Genomic DNA, 25,132 nt, shown 5'->3' on the forward strand with positions numbered 1-25,132 from the left:
GCTCACTTTAATCATGAACGTGTGACAGTGCTTATGTTTTTTTGTTTGTTTTTTTATAGATTGTGTTAATGTGTTTTGGAGGGAGTTCTATTCTATGCATCTCTTTTCCTTTGTTGGTACATATACAGATGTGTGTTTATACTGTATGTGTGTTTGTGTTCTGTGCTTCTAACTTGCTACATGAGTGCAGCCATCACCTCACTGCTGTGTTTCCCACACACCCTCTGGCTGGCCCCTCTGACTGCGTTTGGTAATGTCTTTCTGCAATCGCTCGCCTCACTCCACTTTGAGCACGCACCAGGAAAGCTGCCTGATCTGTGTGCAATCAGGCTGGTGGTAATCAGCTGTGCATCTGCTCTGCTCGGTCCCATGCGTATGGTTCAGTTATCTGTGTTGTGTCATGGAGAAGCCAGAGCTGTGATATCAGCCTTACACTCCCCAGCCATTACCGCTTTCCACTTTCCAAACAGTCATGGATTACTTACGAAAGAGACAATCAGTGTTTTCTCTCGGTTATTCATTCCATCATGTCTGCTTGGGCTCATGACATTTTCTTGTGTATTTCTCTGTTTTCACTAGTTTTAATGTTAATTGTTTCACTATTATTTCCTCAATAATTATGTAAATGATCATAGATGGAGTCAAAGGACAAATGGAGAAATAGTTATGGATTGTTTACCTGCTGGTATTTTGGAAAAACAAATCCTAACGCACTGATTTAAATAAAAAATAAAACACTTTGACTCCTTTCAAACTAAAGTGCTGATTTAATTGATACAGGCGATTTTTTTTTCACCAATGTTAGTAGTTTAAAATATACAGATTTATAATGTATTTCTTAATGGAAATCATTAAATTTATATATTTTGTATTTTGGTATTTAATCAATAGACTGATCCTATAGTCAACACTGTAACATACTCATAATTTTAGACAATTACATTTTCACTAAACTTTTGAGAAAACAATTAGCAGAATGATTAAGGCATGTATTTATAACTGCAATTGAAATATTTGTGGTTCTCGACAGGCATTTAATCTATGAGCTAAGTTTGAGTAATATGTTGTATAATACATATGAGTAATAAGCTTCATCGCACCGCTAAAGGCAATCTGTACCAGCCAATAATTGTCTTGGGATGATTTTGTCTAAATGATCAACATCTGTGCTCTATCATTTAGGCCCTAAAAATGTCATCACCGTCATTGAAACGTTTTCCAACACCGGATCAAACGGCACAAGTCACTGGCAATAATTGTCTTTCAATCCTCTACCCTACACAAAATAATTATAGTAATCCTTTAATATGTCATATAGCTAGCAAGTGTAATTCACCAGCTCTGTTTTATTTTCCAGAAAATAAACCCTACATGTAATTCAGTACTGCAGTGAGTTATGTGTAGATTTGGCTCCGCTGCTTCATTTGTTCACGGTTGTGCAGAAGCTATGTATGACTCCTCGAAAGCCTGGCTCTGGCAAGATGGTGTTCATTGTCTCCTGTTCTGGATCTGTCCATGTTTAGCTGTTTTTGTCATTGTACTGCTATTATATTGTACCACAGATGTTATTCAAGGGGTCATTAGATGTTTGTGTTGGCGGTTCAGTGAGCTGTTGCTGAGCTGTGCGTAGTGGACCGAACAAATAATGTTCTTTGTCTTTCTTATCGTGCTCATAGTTCTGTGTTTCTTTGGCTGGTTGAGGTTTGGGAAATGGAAACCTGAATATGGACTTTTGTGCATGTTTTTTGGTTTTTGGAGGAGGTTAAATAAAAAAAAAAGGGGGGGGGGGGATTGCTTTTAGGGGGGTACCTCAGTGTATTGAAACTTGATGTTGAGTGTAGGTCACTAACAGAATTTTCACTTCCCGAAAGAGCAAACAGACTAAAGGTACATTATGGCTGACTGCACACACAGTTACATTCAGCAGCTAAATCCTGTATTTTCAAGATAATGTTGTTTAACTCACAAACTCTCTGGTTCCAATCTTTTAACCTAAACCTTGAAATGGAAAGCTAATGCACAACAAGTTTACTTTAAAAATTGTATTCCTGCTTTGTAAAGAGGAAAGTTACCCCATGTTTTATCTTGAGTGATATGTAACTGTTTGAACTGATTGGCCATCTGCTCTGCTCTTATGTCTGAGCGATATCCTATTTTTGTTTGCTTTTTTGTTGTTGATGATTGTTCGATACATTTTGCTTACAAGAAATGTACTTGTACACCCAGCGAATCTCCTTGGTTAATATCCATAACTTAGATTTATGGTTTTCCCACTTTCTGTTACTGGAGCTGATTGCGGGTGGACTTTCTTGTTTCCAGCAGTGGACTGATTTATAACTTGATGCATCGATGAAAGACAATATTCACATTTGTAACCGTCAATGCTCCAAGAAATAACAAACTGTGGATATTTCTGTTTTAGTGTGTATTTTCTCCTCATGACCTTTTGATTGGTTCCCATCTTGTCCTGCAGAACTATCCGTCCAGAGCATGTGGTTCGGTCAGTGTACAAGGCAACAGGATGCACTGACAACCCCAACCACCATGTGATCTACCTGGAGCATGTGGTTGTACGCATTACAATCACACACCCTCGCCGTGGGGACCTGTCAATCAATCTGACCTCACCTTCGGGGACCAAGTCTCAGCTGCTTGCCAACAGGTAAAGAAACAAGTTGTGAGATGGTATCTGTAATACCACATGAACAGGGAAGACAAATACAATTGATTATTTTTTGTCAGAATGTTTTCCTCAATTTGAATAACCCATTTTGTAGTAAAATTCAAAGAAAAGGCTGGAAAAAATCAGTAAGGAGACAAAAAATTCAGCTTTTTTGTCTCGAGTAGAAATATGGCAAGGTGCTTCTGAATTAGAAATGTTGTGACTCATGGGTTGAATACTTACAGAGGCTAAATTAGTTGTCTGTGTATTACATTTAAATACATTTACATTGTCAAGAAATGTTGATTAACTTGTCTATGCTGGCTTAAACAATCTGGGCTGAATCACTATAAAATGTGGTAACCTAGGGGGTTAGACACTAAATGTAGTGTAAGCGCTGCGCTGTATGTACCTAGTTCATGTTCACCTCAAATAAACCACAGTCCTTTACTATTTGTCCACAGTTCATTAGAGACTATGATTGTACTTGGTTAAGTGGTTACAAAAAGACTGGTATTTGCGGTCCTTAAGTTGTTTCCTCATCGTGTGTGTGTGTGTGTGTGTGTGTGTGTGTGTGTGTGTGTGTGTGTGTGTGTGTGTGTGTGTGTGTGTGTGTGTGTGTGTGTGTGTGTGTGTGTGTGTGTGTGTGTGTGTGTGTGTGTGTGTGTGTGTGTGTGTGTGTGTGTGTGTGTGTGTGTGGTCTTCATGGTCTTCATGTGCAGGTTGTTTGATCACTCCATGGAGGGCTTTAAGAACTGGGAGTTTATGACCACCCACTGCTGGGGAGAGAAGGCAGCAGGCGACTGGGTCCTAGAGATCTACGATTCACCTTCTCAACTCCGCAGTCAGAAAGTACCTGGTATGACCGTGTTGCTAATTTATTTAATAAAAAATGAATCCTACATAACCATACCATTTTGAATTTTTTTGTTTAAATTTGATTTAATTTACAGAGAGAAATAGAAGACACAGGAGAAAGTTTTGTCCGGACTGAGTGAAGGACCAGCAGGAGCACACATGTTGCTCTGGAGGCAGTGAACTTAACTACTCAAATGACCCACTAATTTAACAACATAATAAAGCCTCAACAGGAGAGTAGAGGTTGCTTAAAAGCTGTTAGGTTGATCACTAAAATCCCATTTAACTTGCGCCTAGTCTTCTCATGTGTATCATTAAGAGTTTAATGTAATATAATCTACTTATGGTAGCTGAAAATACCTGAAAATATAAAATAGTATAGAGAGTGGTGAAAGATGGTTGACCTACTGTCCCAGTTAACATGTTACAACAGAAAAACAAATTATATAAATATACAAATTACAGATATAAAGGATATTCATCTGCTCGCCATCAGGACATACCGAAGTGGATCTGTGCCTAAGACGGGGACTACGGGTGGAAATTTGCAATTTGCTACAATCTGGCACCTTTTTGTGCACTGTCCCTGTACAAATAAATAAATTACAATTACAATGCTTCGGTTTCTTCAGGCAAGCTGAAGGAGTGGTCACTGGTGCTGTATGGCACCTCTGTGCACCCATACTCGCCTCTGCGCAGCGATAAGCCCCGCTCCACAGACATGCTGACGCCCACCGATGAGGAGTTCACAGAGGAGTACAACGGTAAGTGATAAATCCAGAGCCGACAGGCAGGTTCGCCACAGCAGCATTGCAAAGTATCATAATTCTTTGGCAGCTGCTATTTTTACTGTCGTCGCAATAATAGTGAGTTGTACTGACACATAAGGAATAAGGGTATCATTAAAGGGTGCAATACCATGAATATAATAAATACATAAACTCAGTTAATATTGTCAAAGTTATTAGACTGTAAAACCTATTCCTACGGTTATCACCTCTTCTTTATAGGGTGTGGTCTAGACCTACTCTATCTGTAAAGAGTCTCGAGATAACTCTTGTTATGATTGGATACTATAAATAAATTGAATTGAATTCTTTACACTGTTACTTCTTTGTGTCTCCAGGGCCCTGTGACTCTGAATGCAATGAGAATGGCTGTGAAGGCCCTGGACCCCATCACTGCATCAACTGCCTCCACTACTTCCTCAAGTTCAAGAACAACACCAGGTCAGAATGCTCAAAAAATCATTATTAAGTAGAATATTGTTCTTGTGTTGGAGAACATAAAAGCAAAAATATATTGACTGTACTTGGGACTAGTGGGAAAGGATTTTGTTTTTCCAATTTTTTTTTTTTTTTTTTAAACTGATCAAAAAAGGCAAAAGTTGTCTCTCTTATAACCCAAACTGCTTGAAGTACTTCACAACTTACTTTACAGCACATATTGTACATATTTTAGCTTACGGATATCTGCAAATAAACTCCCGCACACTATCCTGGTCAACCACAGAAACGGAGATAGACAGTGAACGCAAGTTTGTTTGCAACTTTTGACCTACTTATCTCTCTCTGACGCACCTGTCTAATGAAATAGACCATGATAGTGCAAAATATTCTTCTGTTCTGAGCTTATGGATAGCAAAACATAGGTGGTATTATTACATTTGGGAATATAATTCCACTCCGTGTCACTATCCTTTCTTACTTTTATAGACAGTTTATTAGATTGTCAAAGTATACATGAAGATGTAAACATAATTTTTGTTCTGAATTCAGAAAGTCACATTCTGATTATGTAGCACATAATCTCTTTGATGTACTCATCAGTGCCCATAACTTGCTGTGGATCATTAGGAAATTCCCTTTTGCCACCATTTAAGGCCACAGGACAATGCTTGCCCCTGCTATTTGGTGAGCTTAATGTGAATACGGTTCAGAAACGGCGCAGGTGGTGACCTGATTAATTTGACTTTGTCAGAAATGCTGTTTCCTGTCAATCATTTCATGTTCATTCGCTCCTTTCCCCCCCTTTAAGTGCGCGTGTGTGTGCGTGCATGCGTGCGTGCACATCTGTGTACGCCCATAGGATCCAATTAGGATCAAAGTCTATTGTAATTGCCTTTGTGTAGCACGTAGTCTCTGCACTAATAAAAGGCAGACCGTTGCAGGTGCATGAGAATGTAAGTGCTGCCTTATCATTAGCCCACTTCTAGAGGTGTCCTGCCCTTTTCTGCCACCACAGGAGGCAATTGATGAATGATGATTGGGGGAGTGGTGGGAGGAAGGAGTAGGGATGGTGGTGGTGTTTAATGTTTAGGTAATTACATCCCTCCATATGTGTTTGATGTTCTAAATTCACCAAACATATGTGGGTCTTAGAAACTTCGGAGGGTTTTTTGCACCTCTGTGAGCATGTGTGTACATTGTATACAGAGCTGTAGCCAGAATTTTAGAAATACTCAGGTCATAAGTTCAATGAGTCTCCAGATAATTTGGAAGTTTTGTGTATGTGTATATTAATCTGTTTCATGCATTTGTAATGTAGAAATATATATCGGTGTGCTTTATTGGCATGAAAGGTAACCAACATTTTGGGTGTACTCACGTCTGGTTTTATGTCCACCAATAGTGAATCACAGCCCCTGTGGTTGTCTGACCACTTGTGTTTCTTGCCCTGTTGATGCAAATGTTGCTAAGTCCACAGATCTTAGTAATACGTTTGGTGACCAAAACACAATCATATCTGTTGGGAATGATGGCCAATAATACAAATATAAGAGTTAGGTTGAAAAAAAACAACAACTTAAGATTCTCCTTTTTAAATTTCTTTTACCACAATTTCCACTCAATCACTTACCCTGACAGTGTGGTCAGGAAAATGCTGTTTAAAGTTTTTCTCACATTTAGTACAAATCCTTGTTGTAGGCACTACATTAAAGTGTTTTTAAAATCTGTATTTGTTAAATAATCATTTCAGTGTAGCAGAGAAATAGTATTGAAGCTGGAGGACAAACGCATGGCAGAGTATACCTGCACATGTGGATTATTTTTTGGGTTTTTTTTTTTTTTTTTTTTTTTTTTTTTTTTTATATTTTTTTTTTTTCTTTATATTTATTTTTTTGTGTGTGTGTGTGTGTGTGTGTGTGTGTGTGTGTGTGTGTGTGTGTGTGTGTGTGTGTGTGTGTGTGTGTGTGTGTGTGTGTGTGTGTGTGTGTGTGTGTGTGTGTGTGTGTGTGTGTGTGTGTGTGTGTGTGTGTGTGTGTGTGTGTGTGTGTGTGTGTGTGTGTGTGCGCGTGCGCTCCTGACGATTTTGGTGAGATTTTCCCCCTTAGGAAGGGAGGGTGAAATGAGGGGGGTGACGGAGGGCTGTGGAGTTATCCAACAGATGTTGCACCTGTTCACCATATAGCACCCGCACGCACACGCTTAGTCCCTCTAGTACACAAAATATAATGCCTAAATACCCTGTAACAAGAGGCATATGTTTTTTATTTTACATTTTGAGTCTGTTAACATTATACTGAGCTTTGTGAAGGAGGTTGTTACTCGTAGAACAATGAGGTCGATTTGGTCCCTACAGTCAGCGTAAACTACAACCTGAATATGTCTGTAAGAAATCCAAATTGTCCTTTCTTTGTCTTCCACTTTTGCCTTTTTTATGCTCCGTTTCACCCTGTGTCCCTCCTTTCTCTTCCTTCAATCACCTCTCTCCAGGATGTGTGTGTCGGAGTGCCCCAGTGGCTTTTTTCGTGATGATAGGAAGCGCTGCAAGAAGTGCTCCTCGTTGTGTGAGACCTGCGTTGGTAGCCGTGGCGACCAGTGCACCACATGCAGGACTGGTTTCCACCTCAACGAGGGCTCCAACATGTGTGTCGCCAACTGTGGCGACGGCTTCTACCTCGACCATGGTACGTTTTACTCCTGGCCAAACTGGCCCCACAATGTACAAACTCTTAAAGGTCCCATGGCATGAAAATTTCACTTTATGAGGTTTTTTAACATTAATATGCGTTCCCCCAGCCTGCCTATGGTCCCCAATTGGCTTGAAATGGTGATAGGTGTAAACTGAGCCCTGGGTATCCTGCTCTGCTTTTGAGAAAATGAAAGCTCAGATGAGCCGTTCTGGAATCTTGCTCCTTATGAGGTCATAAGGAGCAAGGTTACCTCCCCTTTCTCTGCTTTGCCCGCCCAGTTGGTCAAGGCCACACCCCCACCCTCCACCTTGCCCCGCCCTCTCTCCTCTTCAATAGCTAGAGACACAAAAATGGCACATACTAAGGAAAGCTCATTGTGGGACTGGCTCTAGTGGCTGTAATTCTGCACCAAGGCTGAATTTTGGGAAAGAGACTTCAGATATAGTATTAGGGGACCACTAAGGTCAATATAAAAACATCCAAAGAGCAGCATGTCATAGGACCTTTAACTAACAAGTGCACACATGAAAGCACACCATGCAGTCAAGAACTGGTTTCATTGTTCTTTGGTCCCACCTTGGGGAAATTGATAAGCTGCTTCTGACTTTAATAGTGTTTTGTACTTCTTTGTAACATCTGTTTTCTTATAGTTAAACAAATTACATTTAAATGTAACAAAACTTGCCTGGGTAGGCCACATCAAAATGTAATCTCAGTGGGGAAGATAATCCACAAAATACCACTATCAGTGCTGGAAACAAAATGGATTTGTGTGTGACCTGCATCACAAAAAAATGATGCTGTTGTATCCTTGACGCATTGTCTAGCCAGGTGTATTTTTACGCATTTGCTGAACCGAACAGTACTGAAAAGTTTGGGCTAGTAAGCAGATTCTTTCACCAGTTTAAAGTGGAATAGATGCATGATAATTATGTATGGATTATGTTTACGAGAAGTCAGCTTGTTTTTGGGTTTATAATAGAGTAGGGCAGTGGGGTTAACATGCAGTATGTTCTGTATGTATATACTTACTGGTTTGTCTTATGTTCAAGATGTATGCCAGCCTGGATGAAAGTAAAGCAGGAATGAGAGACTGAAACTATGTATATCTTATAATTATGTCTATATATTGGTTTGCAGCCAAGACAGTGTAAGTCCTGGCAGCTCTGAGATTCTCTGGCAGCAGATGTGATGTGATCTACTGATCCAAGCTTAATCATAACATTTCAACAGGCCAAGATGTAGTGGATACTTTTTTTGTTTGAAATGTTGGCACTGCTGAGTGTTGTGTTAAATAAGCTATCTAGAGTTTATTTTCTTCTCATCAGTCTGACAGCAAGCTGAGGTGAATTCCTGCCTTCGTCAATACATGGACACTTTCATGTAATGATTTCACTACTGGTATACTACTGCTATTTGACTTTTGTGTAAAAAAAAAAAGTTAAAATCCATGTAAGCACAGTTTCTTACAACCTCACAAACCCACAAAAGACATTTCGACCAGGATTGCAACTAATGGTTATTTTCCTGATATATTAATCTGTTTCTTATTTTGTGCTTTATCATTTAGTGTGAAAAATGTCAGAAAATTATGAAAATGCCCATCACAATTTCCCAGAGCCAAAGGTGGCATCTTTAGGTTAGCTTGTTTTATTTAACCAACTGTCTAAAATCCAAAGATATTCAACATACTGTGATATAAAACCGAGAAAAGCAGAAAAATATTCACATTTGAGAAGCTGGAACAAGATGTTTTGAATTTCTGAAACGACAAATAATTGATGATCAAAACTATTGATGATTGACTAATCTGTTCAACAATTTGAGCACCAATTTTGACCTCCACTTCTTATTAAAGACAATGTAAAAGTGCATTTTCTTCTCATGGAATTCAGTCTGTGACCTGTTCATATCCATCCTCCACCCTGGTGGGTGGAGATTCCTGAAAATCTAACCAACAATCCTCAGTTACTCTGTCTCCTCCTCCTCACCATATGACTTCCCAAACAAAACCACAATGGTTGTCATACTAAGCAAACATGTTTGAAAATGTAGAAGATTCAGTTTTGATTAATAGTCATAGTCTACTCAATGGTTTCCTAGAAATAATAAAACACAAGTTAATTCGCAGATCTTTTTGGCAATCTTCATCGCTGCTGAAGGAGGAAGTGTCCATGTGCATTGTGTCAAAGCGTGTCATTGCCTTTAGTCTCTTTTGAAATATTCATCTACATTCCTATCCTTCCTCACCAACACTTCAGTCTTCTTTTTTATCCCTGCAGCTTTAGCCTTTTGACATTTCAGTTCTTCTCCATGCCTTTTGTCCTCCTGTTTTGTTTATCTGCTCTTTCTACTTATTCTCTCTCCTTTTCGCACTTCCTCGCCCATTATCCTCCTCTTCATCATTGTCCTCTTCCTCTGCTCCTTTTCTTAATTTCAAATGAAGCCAGACTTCTGCATATGACTGGGTCACCCTATGTCTTTCAGACTCCAACATTTGCAGGAGATGTCCAGAGAACTGTAAGAAGTGCACCACCTCCAATATCTGCTCAGAATGTAAACCTGGAACGAGGTAAGCTGGTGGTCACGCTAAGCAATGCCTGAGTCACGGATTAAAGCACTGATCATTTTAGTGTCTTGGCAGGAAGTGATTTCAGTCTTGCTGTGTCTTGTGACCTTCTACACCTTATAACTTACATCACCTTACACCTTATAACTTACATCACCTTACACCTAACATTTTGGCCAAAGTAACGGTATAGTTAGAATTGCTCCAAACACATAAAAATGACTGCATTTCCTTTTAACTGCCACAGAAACCATTTGAGGATTTGACTGAACACTATTTTGCAGCAATGTTGGATAGTGGCTCTATTTTAACTACTTAACCACTTATTCCAACTCTAACCTTACAGTCACATTAGCTACAAAAGAGAGCGACACACACTCGCTTGTGGGCGCTCCTGGGCGTGCCCAATGGGCGTGCCTAGCCTACTCCTGGTTGCTTGGCAACAGTAAACAGAAATTCTCCGGTGCTACCTTCAAGCACATCTTAAAAGTCACTTCAGAGGTATTGTTAAGTCACAAGAACGAGCAAGCTCGTCGTTTGTCACTGGCAAACGGCCACTCCCATTGAAAATGAATGGCAGCCTGTCGCTTTGTCGCTGTCTCTTGTAGCTAATGTGACTGTAGGGTAAGGTCTGCTTAAATGGAAGTGCTTTTTGGATAAAACCCCCTCTCTTCACACCTTTCTGACATTAGACATAGGGGGGCTGTGTTTACTTTCCACAACTGCACACTTCACACAGCGATTGGCCAGTTGTGTGGAGGCGAAAAAGTACGGTAAGCAGTGTTTGAACTCAAACTCTTCAAGGAAAGATTATCAGAGTGTCTGCCTTTCACCCCCTCACTATGACGGCGGGCTTTTCGGTCCACCTTCAAGTGAGGCTCTTTTAAAAGGCTAAAACACATACAAAAGGTTTGTTTCAATTAGTTTCTTAATGTTAATTGTCTGCATTTACACATTGCTTTTATCCAAAGCACTTTACAATTTGCCTCTCATGATAGCACCGAGCTACCAGGCAAGGTGCTGGCCTAACAATCAGGGGCAACTTGGGGTTCTGTGACTTGCTCAAGGACACTTCGACATGTGAACAGGAGGAGCTGGGGATCAAACCTGCTGAGCCACAGCCACCCTTAAAGTGCTCATATTATGCTTTTTGGCTTTTCCCCTTTCCTTTATTGTATTTTATATCTTTTTGTGCATGTTATAGGTTTACAAAGTGAAAAAGCCCAAAGTCCCCCCCCCAAAGGGACTTACCATCTTCCAGAGAAAACACTGTTCACAAACAGTGAGCAGTGCGAAACACAGAGCTCAACACACAGGGTGAAAAGAGGAGCTGCAGCAATGTGCAATACAACAAATATATGGTGTTTTCTGAAAATTAAACCACATAAACCTATTCTGGTATAACCTCTAAATACAATTATGAACCTGAAAATGAGCATAGCATAATATGAGCACTTTAATGTACCCCATGTATATGAACAGTTTGGTTCATATGTAATTCACCTACATGTATGGTTTTTAAAATATTGATAAATTATATTAAAATTGTTTAGCAAAATGGTGGCCATGTGACTATGGGGCGCTTCAATATAATTGTGAAGCTGCTGCTACCAGACCTGCTAGTATTAATCACAGCTTGTTCATTTGAAGATCTACCATTACAGATAGTCCTCTGTCATACATACAAAGAGCCACGGTTTTGTCTTTTTGCATTCATTTGGCTTGAATGTCAGTGTTGTGGTTTCAGAATAAAAACCTATTGTCCACTCTAATGCTGGAATAGGTTGCTAATTTAGACCAGCATATTGTGTTACACTGGTTTGGGTTCACAGCATGACCCAGAAAACCAGGGCTTCCCAACTGTTTCCTACGTGGGACCCAAATTGAGTAAACGGTTTCACCCTGTGACCCAGGCTTATTAAAGCCCACATATACTCATGTCATGCGGAGACCAACAAGAAGTGGAGCTGTTGCCCATTTTAGGTTGTGGTCATCACTTTGAAGAACCTTTTGATCTAAGCCATTTAGTTAACCACGCAGACATGTTGCAGTTCATTTTCTGTCCACTTCCACAGTAGCCTCTTTAAACCGCCCCAACTGCACTTGACCTGACAAAGGATAAGGGCGCTTCAAAGTGCTGGAATTCCACATAGGTCATGAAGGAAACACTTGTGAAGTGCTTAAAACATATTGCGGTGTTGAACCCAGCTTTAAGTGTTCAGTGTAGCCAGAGGTGGAGGTGGGGACACTTTTAAGCCATAATCTCCTCTGAATGCAAGCGTGACCACAGAAAGAGACACACACACACACACACACACACACACACACACACACACACACACACACACACACACACACACACACACACACAGTCTCCCATTCAGTACACCATTCATAGTCAGTTAGGAGCCGAGGAGGAAGAGAGGACCAGACAAGATTGTTTCTGGGAAACGTTAGCTAACACAGACCAGCTGTTTTTCAGTTTAGCGCGGCAAGCTCACCAACCTGTCCTCACTGTGACTTCACAGAACTGACTTTATAACCTCCAAACCTACTTCCTAACTGACCTCAACCACTACATCTGGTACTTGCAAAATCTCTTGTGTATATATTTCTTCAAAACAACAACAAATTCACTTCAACTACTCTGTTAAATCTAGAAGGCCTTATATTCCTTTACATCAGTGCAAAAGTGAACTAGGCCTGCAGCTGATGTGTACACCCACATGATATCACTGGTGCAGCAGTTGTTTTCTTGTTCTTCCTAAATATTTGCCCAGAAAGAAAATTGCTCAGTAGCAGCTGGCTTTTAACAGGCAATCTTTAACTGATTTGCAGTTTTGAAACGTAACAGACATTGTACTTTTCTGAAACTCACCTGTGAACTCACCTTAAAGGAAATTAGTTATATTTACTTACTTTTTCCCCTGGTATTTACTGTAATGGTATGGATGTGTATCTTTTTCTGTTTCACTTTCTAGTCTTCAAGGAAACAAGTGTCAGATGACGTGTGACCCAGGGACTTATTACAACGGCCACAGAAGGACTTGTGAAACCTGTCATCCGGCATGTGCCACATGTGCAGGTAGGAAGTCATAATATTTATTGGAATACCATTTATTACATAGGTCAGGGTGTTCTTTTGTTGTTTAGCAGACATTGTTTGTCATCTGATTTAAGTGTGTTTCTATGTGTTTTTAAGGCACAGGTATAGAGGCGTGCACAAAGTGTGCAGACGGCTACTTACTTGAGGACTGGCGGTGTGTTTTAACATGCAGCTCTGGCTACTACCTGTCAGAGCAGACCTCAGACAATGGGCAGGTGCAGAGGTCCTGTAAAAAGTGAGTCAGCACACCTGCCAACACCTCGACAACACAGTGAACTTGTAGATCTCCAGTCTACAAAGATAAACAAGGAAATACATTTATTTAAAGCCGATTAGTATTTTGTTTTGTGCCGAGGGTGATCATATAAGTGTAACTACAATGTATAGTTTCATTTTTATTTTACAAATGGTTTTCTCTCTTTGCAGTTATTTGCATAAATCAGATATGTATGTATTTTAACCAACTAGCTCACACATGCTAAAAATAACACATCTAATACTGCAGCAAAAAGATTCTAAGTATATTTAAAGTCTCATATAGCACAAATGTTTGTGAGTGAGTACTGTGTTGAAAGAATGTTTGGATTTGTTTTTGGAAATGTGAAAGGAAAGCTCTACTGTGACAAAACCTTGAAGAAAATCAATCACTTTAAAGGCAAAACTAGTGAAAGACAGCTGAATATCCATAAAGGCCAGTTCTAACTTGCAAGAGGATATGTGAGCACACTATAGTGCTGCATAGACTGGTATCTAATTCTTCATACAACCATCGACAGGTGTGACCATAGCTGCTACGAGTGCTCAGGGCCCGGTGAAAGGAACTGCAGCAGCTGTGTCAGTGGTTACAATCTGGAGGCAGGAGCCTGTGTGGTCAGCACCATCTGCAAAGATGGTGAGTTGTCAGCTTTCTCATCTACAAGATGGCCTCAATGTGTTTATTTTATACTTTTCGCACTGCCTCTCACAGGCAGTGTATAGTCATAATGCATCCTAGAATGGTCCAGAGTGAAAATTTTGTGAAGGCTTAAACCAGCTAGAGCATTGAATTGGACAGTCACAATGAAGAAAAAAAAAAAAAAAAAAAGCTTTATAATGCTATTTGATTCACAACAGTATTTCTTGCAAAATGTTTGCACAAGTACAGAAATTGTGGTCTTAAAAATCCCAGCTAATTAAAGAGCCAAAAGCCTCAGAGGTTTGGATTTACATCTCAACTCTCCCTGAGACTATTTTGTATCTCCAGATGAATTAAATTGTGTTATATCCCACAGGGTATAACAAATGAGAGCAGAAGGTAGCTCAGTTAAGATTTATCTGTGGTTTTCTTTTTAATTTTTATTTCTTTATACTAACTTCTTGAATCAAACTGCCTCAGAGCAGGAGGGCGGCCTGTCGTTGCTTTTGCCTTTCGTGGTCTTTGTTTAAAGGTCTCATTCATGTTTGCATATTACTAATTTAAAATCTCTCTGGGATTATAGACTCACACATTCTTGTCGTTTTATTTGAACATAAACTCACTCTTTTCCTGGTTGTTTTTACTGTGCTATGTCACACTGCATAGGCTGAAAGGTTTCTTAAAGCATCTACTTACATTTTTCTTATTTTTCCTGCTCCTCTACAATACTTTTATGATTTTTACTTGCTCTTTACTTGCATTTTCTTTCTTTCATTGCTGTGTGCTTTATGGTCTAGTCTTTTCTGGATTTTTGCATGTTTGGCTTACTAATCTTTTGTGTAAATATTCCCGTTTCTCGCTAACTGGCTGAGGTGATGGTGTGATTATGAGGCTTCAATTGCAGTGTGTGATTTGCTGCTCTAGCCACGACCTTCTAGTTAAAATGAACCCTTGGCCAAAAAGTCTTCCAGCTTGTGATGAGATAAAGCTCTGAGGAGAAAAATGTTTTCACTGTGTGTGATCTCTCTGTTGATGATAAGTACCTTACTTAAAGTGCACCCTCAGTCTGTTTCCAACCTTCCTAAACCAAAGCTCAAACGTGGCCGGTACATTTAAATGCTGTTGATAAATTAAATAATCGGCTTACACTTTTTACAGACTGGTGGTCCACTTTAAGTTTTCTGTGATACACCAAGTTGTGAATTTCAAAAATCTTCAATTTGCTAATTGTGTGATTTTTTTTTTCTCTCTCTCTCTCTCTCTCTCTCTCTCTCTCTCTCTCTCTCTCTCTCTCTCTCTCTCTCTCTCTCTCTCTCTCTCTCTCTCTCTCTCTCTCTCTGTCTGTCGGTTTACTCCTGAATCCCTTTTTTTGTTTTTTCCTCTCTCCCGACATGGATCCAATCACTCCACTGGACAACAATAATTTTCCACCTCGATGAACATCACCTGTGATTGGATCAAAAAAACTTCCTGTCACCTGACATCTCTTTTGGCCAATTACATGGCTCTGTCTGCCATTCAACCATTTCTTATGATGTGTGTGTGTGTGTGTGTGTGTGTGTGTGTGTGTGTGTGTGTGTGTGTGTGTGTGTGTGTGTTTCCACATGCATGCCTTTTGTGTGTGTTTGTTTGTTTTCCCCCCCTCCTTCCAAACTCCCCTTGTATCTCTTCTTCCTGGTCTGTGGAAAGCAAATGAAGAATCTTGGGCAGAAGGCAGTTTCTGTGTGCTTGTTAAAAAGAACAATCTTTGCCAGAGGAAAGTGCTGCAGCAACTGTGCTGCAGAACGTGCTCGCAAAAGGGCTGACGGGACGTACTCGCTGGGCGTTAAGGGAGCGCGGGGGGGGATGTGGGGGCACATGGGGCACCCCTCCTTCTTGAACCCCCCCTGCCCACTCATTCACAGTCACATAATTTATAAGAAAATCTGTGCCTCTTAAAGGGACTGCATCGGAGGTGCGATGACAGGACTACAACAAACCTACCTTTTTTCTGTACTGGGACACACACACGTTGTCAGGGTGTAAAACGACTGGGACTTATTTCAAGAACAAACGAACAAATGAAAACAAAAGTGAAAACAAACAAAAGAATAAAAGTGTCGGCATTTTGTGACCAAAGCATCGATGCCAAAATAATTGAACCTTCTTTTTTTTGTTGCCAGTGTAGGAAGTATATCTTAAAACAGGAGCCACTGAGCCTGTGAATCTCTGAATACGTCTGTGTGCATTTTTATTTTGGCTCCTCTTCCTCCTCTCTTTCCAGTGTTAACGATAAACAGATGGAAAGTGACTATACAGTAGGAAAGGCCCTGGTTTTTCTGCCTGTAAATATACGTCAAAGGAAAAAAAAGAAGCTCACTCAGTTATGTGAAAATAATGTCTGTCTGGGCTGACTTTGGCTGTGTAGGGAAGAAAAAAAACGCACACAGATGCACACACACACACACACACACACACACACACACACACACACACACACACACACACACACACACAATGATACATATGTACCCCACACATACATTAATAAACATGAATTCAGACACATACTGTATATCAGCCACCACTTGAAGTTAGTTAGGTGCTACTGTGTCACAGTATCCCAAGACTGATGCACATTACTAACCAAAATCACCTCATTACATTTATTTAAAAACATAAACCTGCCCTCTGAATATTGTGTGTTTTGTCTTTATCGGTGTGTGTGTGTGTAAGAGAATGCCATTAATTCGTAATGTGAGCCCAGACAGCATTAATTCATTCCAGTGGTACTACAAGACGAGTCGATAGTCATTCCTTCCGGAGCTTTCTGCAGGGAACGAAACGCTGCAGTGAGTTATAATGAATTTGTGGTACTAGGGATGCACCGATGCCTATTCTTCACTCATGATGCTGAATCTGGACTCTGGAAACTTTTGCCCAAAACTGAGTATTGATTCCATCCATTACTGTGACAGAACAATTTAAGGCTCCACCATTACTTTGTTGTCACTGGATAAAATAATTGAAATATTTGTTGCAGGGAACTGCAATTCTTCTGTGGTGGTTTGGTCTTCCACATACCATATGTTACCCAGATAAAGGGAATTTTGTCCAATAATTATCATTGACCTCTATCGGTGCATCCCTATATGTTACTGTTGTCAAAAGAAATAGATTTGTAGAAGTTTCCACTCTTCGTCATTCCATTATGATGGCAATGCATATCAACTGAAGTATTGCTCTACACTTTAAACACAGAAGATCAATGACAGTACAGAAAGTATTCTGTTATGTTTCATGTGCAGGTAAAGGTCTCTGACAGGCTGACAGACTACAAACTCCTGTGGTGCAAAGCAGAGCTGTGGTGGTTTTGCTTATTTCAGAAAAGGGATTTTGTTCAAAATGTAGATATTGAATCACATTAGGGAGTAGAACTGCATATTCAGTCAACCCAAGAAAAATTGGAAAACAAACCCAATGAGTCAATCAATTTGGTTTGTATTCACATAACTGTTAAAAGTGAAAATGAAGTGACTGCATCACTGCAGAACCAGGAATGTGTCCGAAATCATATTGAGCCAAAACTGTACTTGTGTTAAGGGCGATCAGATTTGTGGGTTCTCCTCCTGTCGGTCTGTCTCTGAACCTTACCTGATGAAACTCAAAGGTTATTCTGGTGGTGCTGGTTTCTAATAAAGAACCGCAAATATAATGTTTAAGATTCTTATTCTATTTGTGTGGGTTTTCACACCTGCAGCTTAAGCATCTACAGTATTAGATGAATTGTTGTACTGTCAACTGGTTATGGTTCTTGATGATTTGTAATAAAGGTTGATAAATCCCCTTTTTTGGTTAACGAAAACGTATTCTTGGTCATTGTTTAAAATGACTTGAATTGATTTTAGATTGTGTGGTAGTAGACACATGCACACACGCACACACATACACACAAACGCCCCTCGAATAAAAGCTGTTTTTATTGTGTACCTGTGACATATCTGTGACAATGCATTATTAATGTTACTCAAAGTCCTAGTTTTGAAAATCTTTTTTTTTTTTTTTTTTACTTAAGTGTTCTCATTAAAATGTTTAATCTGTTCATGTTTTGTTTTCTTTTCAGTTTTCATTGTTGGCAGTATATTACTCAGTATTATTTCAGCCATTAGCATTTTTGTTCATTTTCTTACTTTCCAAAACATTAGGTTCCCTGGTTTCAAGCTCATTGAGTTTATTTTTATTTATTTTTTTTCCTTCATGAAATTCATGAAAGGGAATGACATCATTAAAATTCGGATCATAACTTTCATAAACTTTTATTTTTTCGGCACTCGATCAGATTGATTAGGACAAAGCCACATGCCCCAGGCAGAGCACTTAAAGGGAGACGTGCACTCGCTGACAACTAGGTGAAAATTAAAAACTGGTCCGTGATGCAAAGTTTTACTGCTTTATAGGTGCAACGTCTGAATCTAGAACTTATTTTTGAGTTACTCTTTTTCAGTTTTTTAGCATTTTCTTCCAGCAACCGCAGCAATTAATATCGTAGCAGGTATCAATTCCAAGGCTATAATTCAACTCAAAAATCAGTTCTGTTTGAGGAGGAAATGGATAACAACTTTCATTATGATGTTGCATTCTAACCCATAAAATATATATTGTATTAGTAGTAATCTTTAACTTTCATCCAACAGCCTTCCAGGAAACACTCTAATGTTGGTGTTGTATGTGATATAAGATATATTCTATATCTACAACAAAGCAGGTGTTTCATAATATACCAATATATAGCCAAACTCCCTGTCATCCCAATACATCTGTCTTTAGTTCCTATATATGTTGTGGAACTGGTACATTATGTATACCATTGTCATATGTAACAGCAATTGGATTCAGCTAAAAATCATTCTTTTCTAAAGCTCATTGATGCTGTCAAGGTTACCTGTTTTATCCGTTGGTGTAAGTGACTCAACACGGGTTATTCACAGGTTCTACACAGGTGTCGAGTCACACGAATGCATAATGGGGTTTGTTTGAGAGAAACCCTACAGTACGATTCTGACCATTTTACGAATCCTGCACAATCCTTCAAGACTCAAACATGTTTTTCTCCAGTCATGATTCAGTCAAATTCAGCATCCTGCACACACATGCTGATTTCAATCCTCACCAAACTCCAAACAATTGATTCTGTTAATTCTCTTTCTAGTCATGGTTTGAGCTTTCTTCAGTGCTGATTCAAGCCGTAATTAACATTATCCTGCCCATTTTGGCATCTACTGGCACTTAAATCATGTTGGAAGCCATGACAAATCTTAGTTTATCCTGCTCTAACTCATGGACAGGCAGCACTGTGGCCCAGTGGTTATTAGGTGTTTCCCACCCCAATAGACATTATTAGGTAATAATCCTGACATTGCCCTTGAACAAGGCATTGGCTTACTAAAGAGTAAGGATAGGTAAAATACTGTGAATAATTAATGTCTATCTCAACTCAAGGTCAAGAGGAATGAACACTTCCCTGTAGTAATAAATACACAATATTCGATAAACAATGTGGTTAATATTCTCGTGACCACCATTTGGATGTAGTGAATATATAATTGTTTTTCCACTTTCTTGGACCAAGTGTGTGCAGGTCTCACGAGGTGGAAGAGCCAGGGTATTGGGATACAGGACCAGGTGTGGTGGGTGTCAGTGTAATATCTGCCAACAGAGCTCTCTCTCCTGACAGAGCAGACTGTCAATGTCCTCACAAGGTCAGCTGAGTCCATAACAGAGGAAAAGTTTTACTCCCCAGAGTGACAAGCTCTCTTTCTTCTCCGCTCCATTATTCTTTAGTCTGGCAGTGGGAGTCCAAAGTGTCTGCTTTTGCTGAGTGGAGTTGTGCGGCTTTCCGTCCCTTGAGAACTTGGCTCCCTGTTTGTTTGTTTGCGTGAGTGAGGGGGAGACAAACAGAAAGACAGGGAGACAATTTGTGTGTGTGTGTGTGTGTGTGTGTGAGATGGCGTTTATTCGGGGGCTGTTTGGTTTCAGCAGAGCTCTACTGAATGGGAAGCCACTGCCTGTTGTGTTTGTACACAAAGAAGCTCTTTTGTTTTGAAAGGAACAATTGAGCTTTTCACAGAAAGCCAAAGAGCACAGACAACCTTGCCGCTGCCTTGAAGGATGCTCACACACACAAAAACACACTGCTCCATCCTTATGGCTGGGCCTGTGTCTGTCACCTTTGTCTAATAAATCTGGTGATAGGAGACAGTGTTTTTGCCTCTTTTGTTATGGACCTTTTCAATGTTGCCAAGTGTGAAGATGAAGGTTGATGGGTTTTTTTGGAACTTCTTTCTCAATCCTTTTGCAACTTTGGACACAATAGCTTATGTGTGTCCGGGATGAATGTGACTAAAGTTTACATATTAATGCGGCGTATGAAAAGTTAATTTGGTAAGCAAACCAACTGACAATAATATACCTACCAGGACTGTGATAATGCTTTTGATCAATGTCAGTGACTTAACAATTGCTTTGCCAGGTGCCGATATTTCTGGCACTCAAAACTCAAAACTCAAATTTCCAGCCTGTACTTTGTTTTGAAACAAAAACTTTCCGACCTCCCAAAACCTACGCACATTTTCAGCATTTTCAACGGTGGAGGATGTGGCCATAGGGCTGTAGGAAGGCATTTTATTTTCAAGTGATAAACGAGCAAATGACAAGTTGGTATTATTACAAAATGTTGCTTTTATGATATGGTAGATGCTTCTGTTGCATCTCTGTTCTAATTAGCTTCTCCTAAAAGTAGCTGAGCCAAAGACCTGCTGAGGTGGCCATTACCTGGTACCTCATACAGGTCATTAAAAGTATTGCTTACAGAATGGCCCTTTTTAGATCAAGTCTAGACGTTTTGTAAAACACAAAGAAGCATTTCCCAGCCGTCTTCTCAGCTTGTCTTGTTTAAGGTCTGAGAGAGACATTCATGGATCATTTCCAGGTCACCAAGTCTTTGGACTGTGGCAGGAATCCACACAAACATGGAGAGAACATATAAACTCCGCTCACACAAAGGGTTTAAACTGTAGGAACTTTCTGCTGTGAGTCAGCAGTGCTTAAAGGAGACATATGCTCATTTTCAGGTTCAAACTTGAATTTTGGGTTTCTTCTAGAATATGTTTACGTGCTTTAATGTTCAAAAAAGACATTTTAATCATATTGTCTGTCTGAATATACCTGTATTCACCCTCTGTCTAAAACGCTCCGTTTAAGCACCTATTTCTTTAAGGCTAACCCCCTGATTGGCTTGCGAGAAAGATATGTCGCACCTTTGCAAAGCCGCGGGTGGCGATATTCAGATGGGGGGCGGTGTTTTCTGTTGAGCCCGCATGTGACATAGGAAGGGCAGCCAAATCTGAAAGGCTTGTTAAATCCCGTGTTCTCTGATCTCGGAAACCCACAAAAAAACGGATGGGTTGTCTTACTTCACAGTTTGTGGGTGGGTAGGCACTGCAGATACTGAAATGCATGTGCACAAGCACTAAACCGTTAAAACTAATAGCCACAACAATAATGGTCCTATCAGTTTACTTTAGATGTAAACATACCGTATCTCAACAGATGTATAGATACATGTTTCTGTTATCTGTAAAGTAGAGGTTCAGTAACAATTGTGTAATGAATGAAAATCAGTCAATCTGTTTGTTTAAAAAGTCTTGAGATGATTTGGGAATCTTCACCTTGTGTTCAAACTTACAAGGGGCCAAAAAAAACCCTGATCCAAATCATATCTCGGTTTATCCAGCAATTAGAAAGTACTCCTGTACTGACATTTTTCAACTTGTTTTTTTTCAAAGATGTTTTTAAACCTGTGAAATATATTTGCACATAATATGACAACAAATCAGGAAAACAAAAAGAGATATAACTCTTATTGTGCAGGAGATGTCAGAAGCCAGAGGTAAATGAGCTGGACCTTCAGTGAAATAAAAAAAAGAAAAAAAAAAGAAAAACTGACTATTGGTTATAATTGGTGCAACTAGGACACATCACAGCATCAAACTCAAGTCACTCAAGTAAAACGAACAAACATAACAAAGCTGGTAAACAAATCAAAATAAAGCACCTTATTATGAAATTTGTCAAAAATAAACTCAGGTCAGGTCATGTTGTTCACTGTTGCTCTCCGTCTATAGGAGAGTACATGAGTCGACATGGAAACTGCCACCTGTGTGATGCTACCTGTGTGCAGTGCATGGGTCCGGAGAGAGAGGACTGCATTAGCTGCCCCGCTACACGGTGAGAACCACTGATATTCAAAAGATGCAAGTAATACTGCTGAGGATGGAGTCTTATTCGTCTTATCTGTACAGTATAAATAAATATATATATTTGTATATAAACACAACAGACACTGTGTTACTCACTACTACTATAGTGATTTCGGACAGTTCAAACTACCTTTAATACAAATGTAGAAATCTTTTTTCAAGTCTATTCTAAAATTAGCGATTCCGCTTTAACCAGTTGAGTTGAGAAGTTTTGTATTCAGCTAAGTAAATAACTAAAACTTATCATGTTTTATTTTTTATTTTTTTACATTTTTGGTCAGTTTGTACTGACTCTTATTTTTTGGATGTTGCACAATATGTGTACTATTTTATTACTACTGATTTTGCATGTTCTTTGTGAACCACATCCACCCCTGCAGGTTATTTGATGATGGACGCTGCGACATCCGCTGCCAGACGGGGCGTTATGCCATGGAGAGGCAGTGCCATCTCTGTCACCACACCTGCCATGAGTGTACTGATGAGGGACCGGACAACTGCACAAGCTGTGACAGAGGTACACTGACAGTTATTCAGCCAAGGCGGGAATCAGTCATTTGTTCATTGTATCCTTTTGCAGAGATCACTGCATATCTCTCAGATTGTAGCTAAAGTTAAAGACAAGCTGTGTCTAGATTTAATGACTATTTTCCTTTAAACATCTTACCTTCTGATAAGTGTTATGGTCTTAGGATCCTGTGTAGCCAATCAAAAGAAGAAGAAAAAACGATTTCATCAGTGTGAAAACAATCGTTATGATAAAACCCGGACATCGTTAGAGGCTCACAGCTGAAGAAATATCAACTTGAAGATGGTAGTAATAACTGTGTTTATCATAGTGTCACAGACAGTATTATGGCTGTCAGAATGAATGTATTTACACTGGGGAGATTCTCTTACGCACAAACCCACCTACACACACACTTTAAGATACCAGTCAGCCAAGGAGAAGATTAACACCAGATTTCCCTTCACACTCTCTTTCTCTCTCTCTCTCTCTCTCTCTCTCTCTCTCTCTCTCTCTCTCTCGCTCTCTCTCTCTGTCATGTGCATACACACTCTCAATTAGCCAGCAAGTTTGTCAGACTGTTTGCAAATGTGGTTCCATTTAATTGCAGGTCTGTCTGAGGTTCAATGAGACATAACAATAATAACATGAAGAAACCCTCCATCTGTCTCTCCCCATGTCATTTCTCTCTCAAAACAACCTCTCATATCTTGGCCAGTCACACACACACACACACACACTCACACACACACACACACACACACACACAATGAATGAAAGAGCTGCATAAAGGAGCGTAACAGAGAAAAAGGGAAGAAGTGAAGAAGACAATAAATAAACACACACATTAGTAGAAACATTTTTGTTTCATTTGCCAGTAGGTCATTTCAAGATGTGCAATATGTGCACATAAATATGCACATTTACACACACACACATATACATATATATATATATATATATATATATATATATATATACATACATATATATATATATATATATATATATATATATATATATATATATATATATATATATATATAAATATATATATAAATGTTTAGGACTCACTGATTAAGACAAAAAGTGTTTGGTGTTTGATATATAAAAAAAACTATATTCAAGTTGCTCAAATTCAGTTCTATTAAGTATTATTAAGTATGTCTGCATACCTGTTTTGTGCATCAGCACTCTTTGTTCTTCACTTGCCAGAGTTCTTGTCCATTTCATTCCCTGTACAAATTTCCATTTCTTTACTTGCTCCATCTAGATAGGTTTGGGGTGGCCAGATTCCTGTTTCAGAGTCAGTGTCGAGCTGTCTGTCCAGAGGGGTTCTTTCACTCTTCGAGGAAACGGTGTGAACCCTGTCCTGCAGATTGCATCATCTGTTCATCAGCAGATCACTGCCTCCACTGCAGCCCAGGACATAAGCTCAGAAATGGCCAGTGTGTCCCGTTGGCGTGCAGTTCAGGTGAGAGACAGAAGACTTTGTTACATGCTCATTTACTAATGTCACTATGAAAAGTACTCTTTGTTAATTCTGCAGTCGAAATGCTGAATGTTGTTAATGTTGTATGACAAAAAATAAGCATTAAAAAAAGATGTCATCTACATGTCACTGCTGATGAATAGCTGCCACTGTTCACTCAGTACCACTGTCACAGAGCTGGGCTGAATTTGGCAAATATCACCTCAGGGAACACACATGTAGCATAGTGACCTCGTTTCAAAGCAAGTATTAAAATTCAAATACAAAATATGCCAAAAGAAAATATGCCAACACCCAGGCCGCCAAGTCACAATTGCAAATAATATGCATGGATTGACCACATAATAGGAAACTATTGGCTACTTTGAGCTAGTACACTATGGTACTAAAAGTTTTTGGATTTCAGCGTCAGGTGTGAAAAATGTGCAGTTCAGAGGAGGAATTTTAAGCTTCTGAAGATAACAGTAATATTTCATAAGGTTACAAGGTTCATTTATTTGTCCTTTTACAACACAGGGTTGCACAATGAAATACATGTTGTAGTCTCTTCAAGCTACACACACATAGAACATGTATACACATGTTTTAATTAGAATAGAATAAAATTAAATAAGATAAAGGTTAGGTTACTTATAAGTCTAGCAATGAAGGAATATGAATAGTACCAGAAGACAAAAAACATATGGCCACGAAACACATTCAACCAAGCATAAACATCATATCAGAAATACAAAAACACTGCATTGTCTACTGGTATGACATGATGTCTATTATTTGAGCTAAATACTTTATGAGAACTTTTTTTTTTTTTTAAAGAAACAAATGAAAA

The 25,132-nt window shown here is 39.3% G+C and overlaps 1 protein-coding gene across 3 annotated transcripts in view; it reads left to right on the forward strand.

Moving 5' to 3' along the window:
* Positions 1-25,132, forward strand: part of pcsk5b (proprotein convertase subtilisin/kexin type 5b) — a 74,076-nt gene that overhangs the window by 37,870 nt on the left and 11,074 nt on the right. Inside the window, exons 12-23 of one of the 3 annotated variants that reach the window (XM_039802868.1) lie at positions 2,474-2,662; positions 3,385-3,521; positions 4,153-4,284; positions 4,647-4,749; positions 7,237-7,430; positions 9,924-10,008; positions 12,987-13,090; positions 13,208-13,346; positions 13,888-14,003; positions 22,169-22,271; positions 22,684-22,820; positions 24,085-24,285. In XM_039802868.1, coding sequence (XP_039658802.1) covers positions 2,474-2,662; positions 3,385-3,521; positions 4,153-4,284; positions 4,647-4,749; positions 7,237-7,430; positions 9,924-10,008; positions 12,987-13,090; positions 13,208-13,346; positions 13,888-14,003; positions 22,169-22,271; positions 22,684-22,820; positions 24,085-24,285 — 1,640 coding nt within the window. Of the gene's footprint in view, positions 1-2,473; positions 2,663-3,384; positions 3,522-4,152; positions 4,285-4,646; positions 4,750-7,236; positions 7,431-9,923; positions 10,009-12,986; positions 13,091-13,207; positions 13,347-13,887; positions 14,004-15,695; positions 17,851-22,168; positions 22,272-22,683; positions 22,821-24,084; positions 24,286-25,132 lie in introns of those variants that run through there. The other 2 variants (XM_039802869.1, XM_039802870.1) reach the window with 2 other exon arrangements.

The sequence above is a fragment of the Perca fluviatilis genome, chromosome 6, assembly GCF_010015445.1.
Source record: "Perca fluviatilis chromosome 6, GENO_Pfluv_1.0, whole genome shotgun sequence".
Taxonomy (NCBI): domain Eukaryota; kingdom Metazoa; phylum Chordata; class Actinopteri; order Perciformes; family Percidae; genus Perca; species Perca fluviatilis.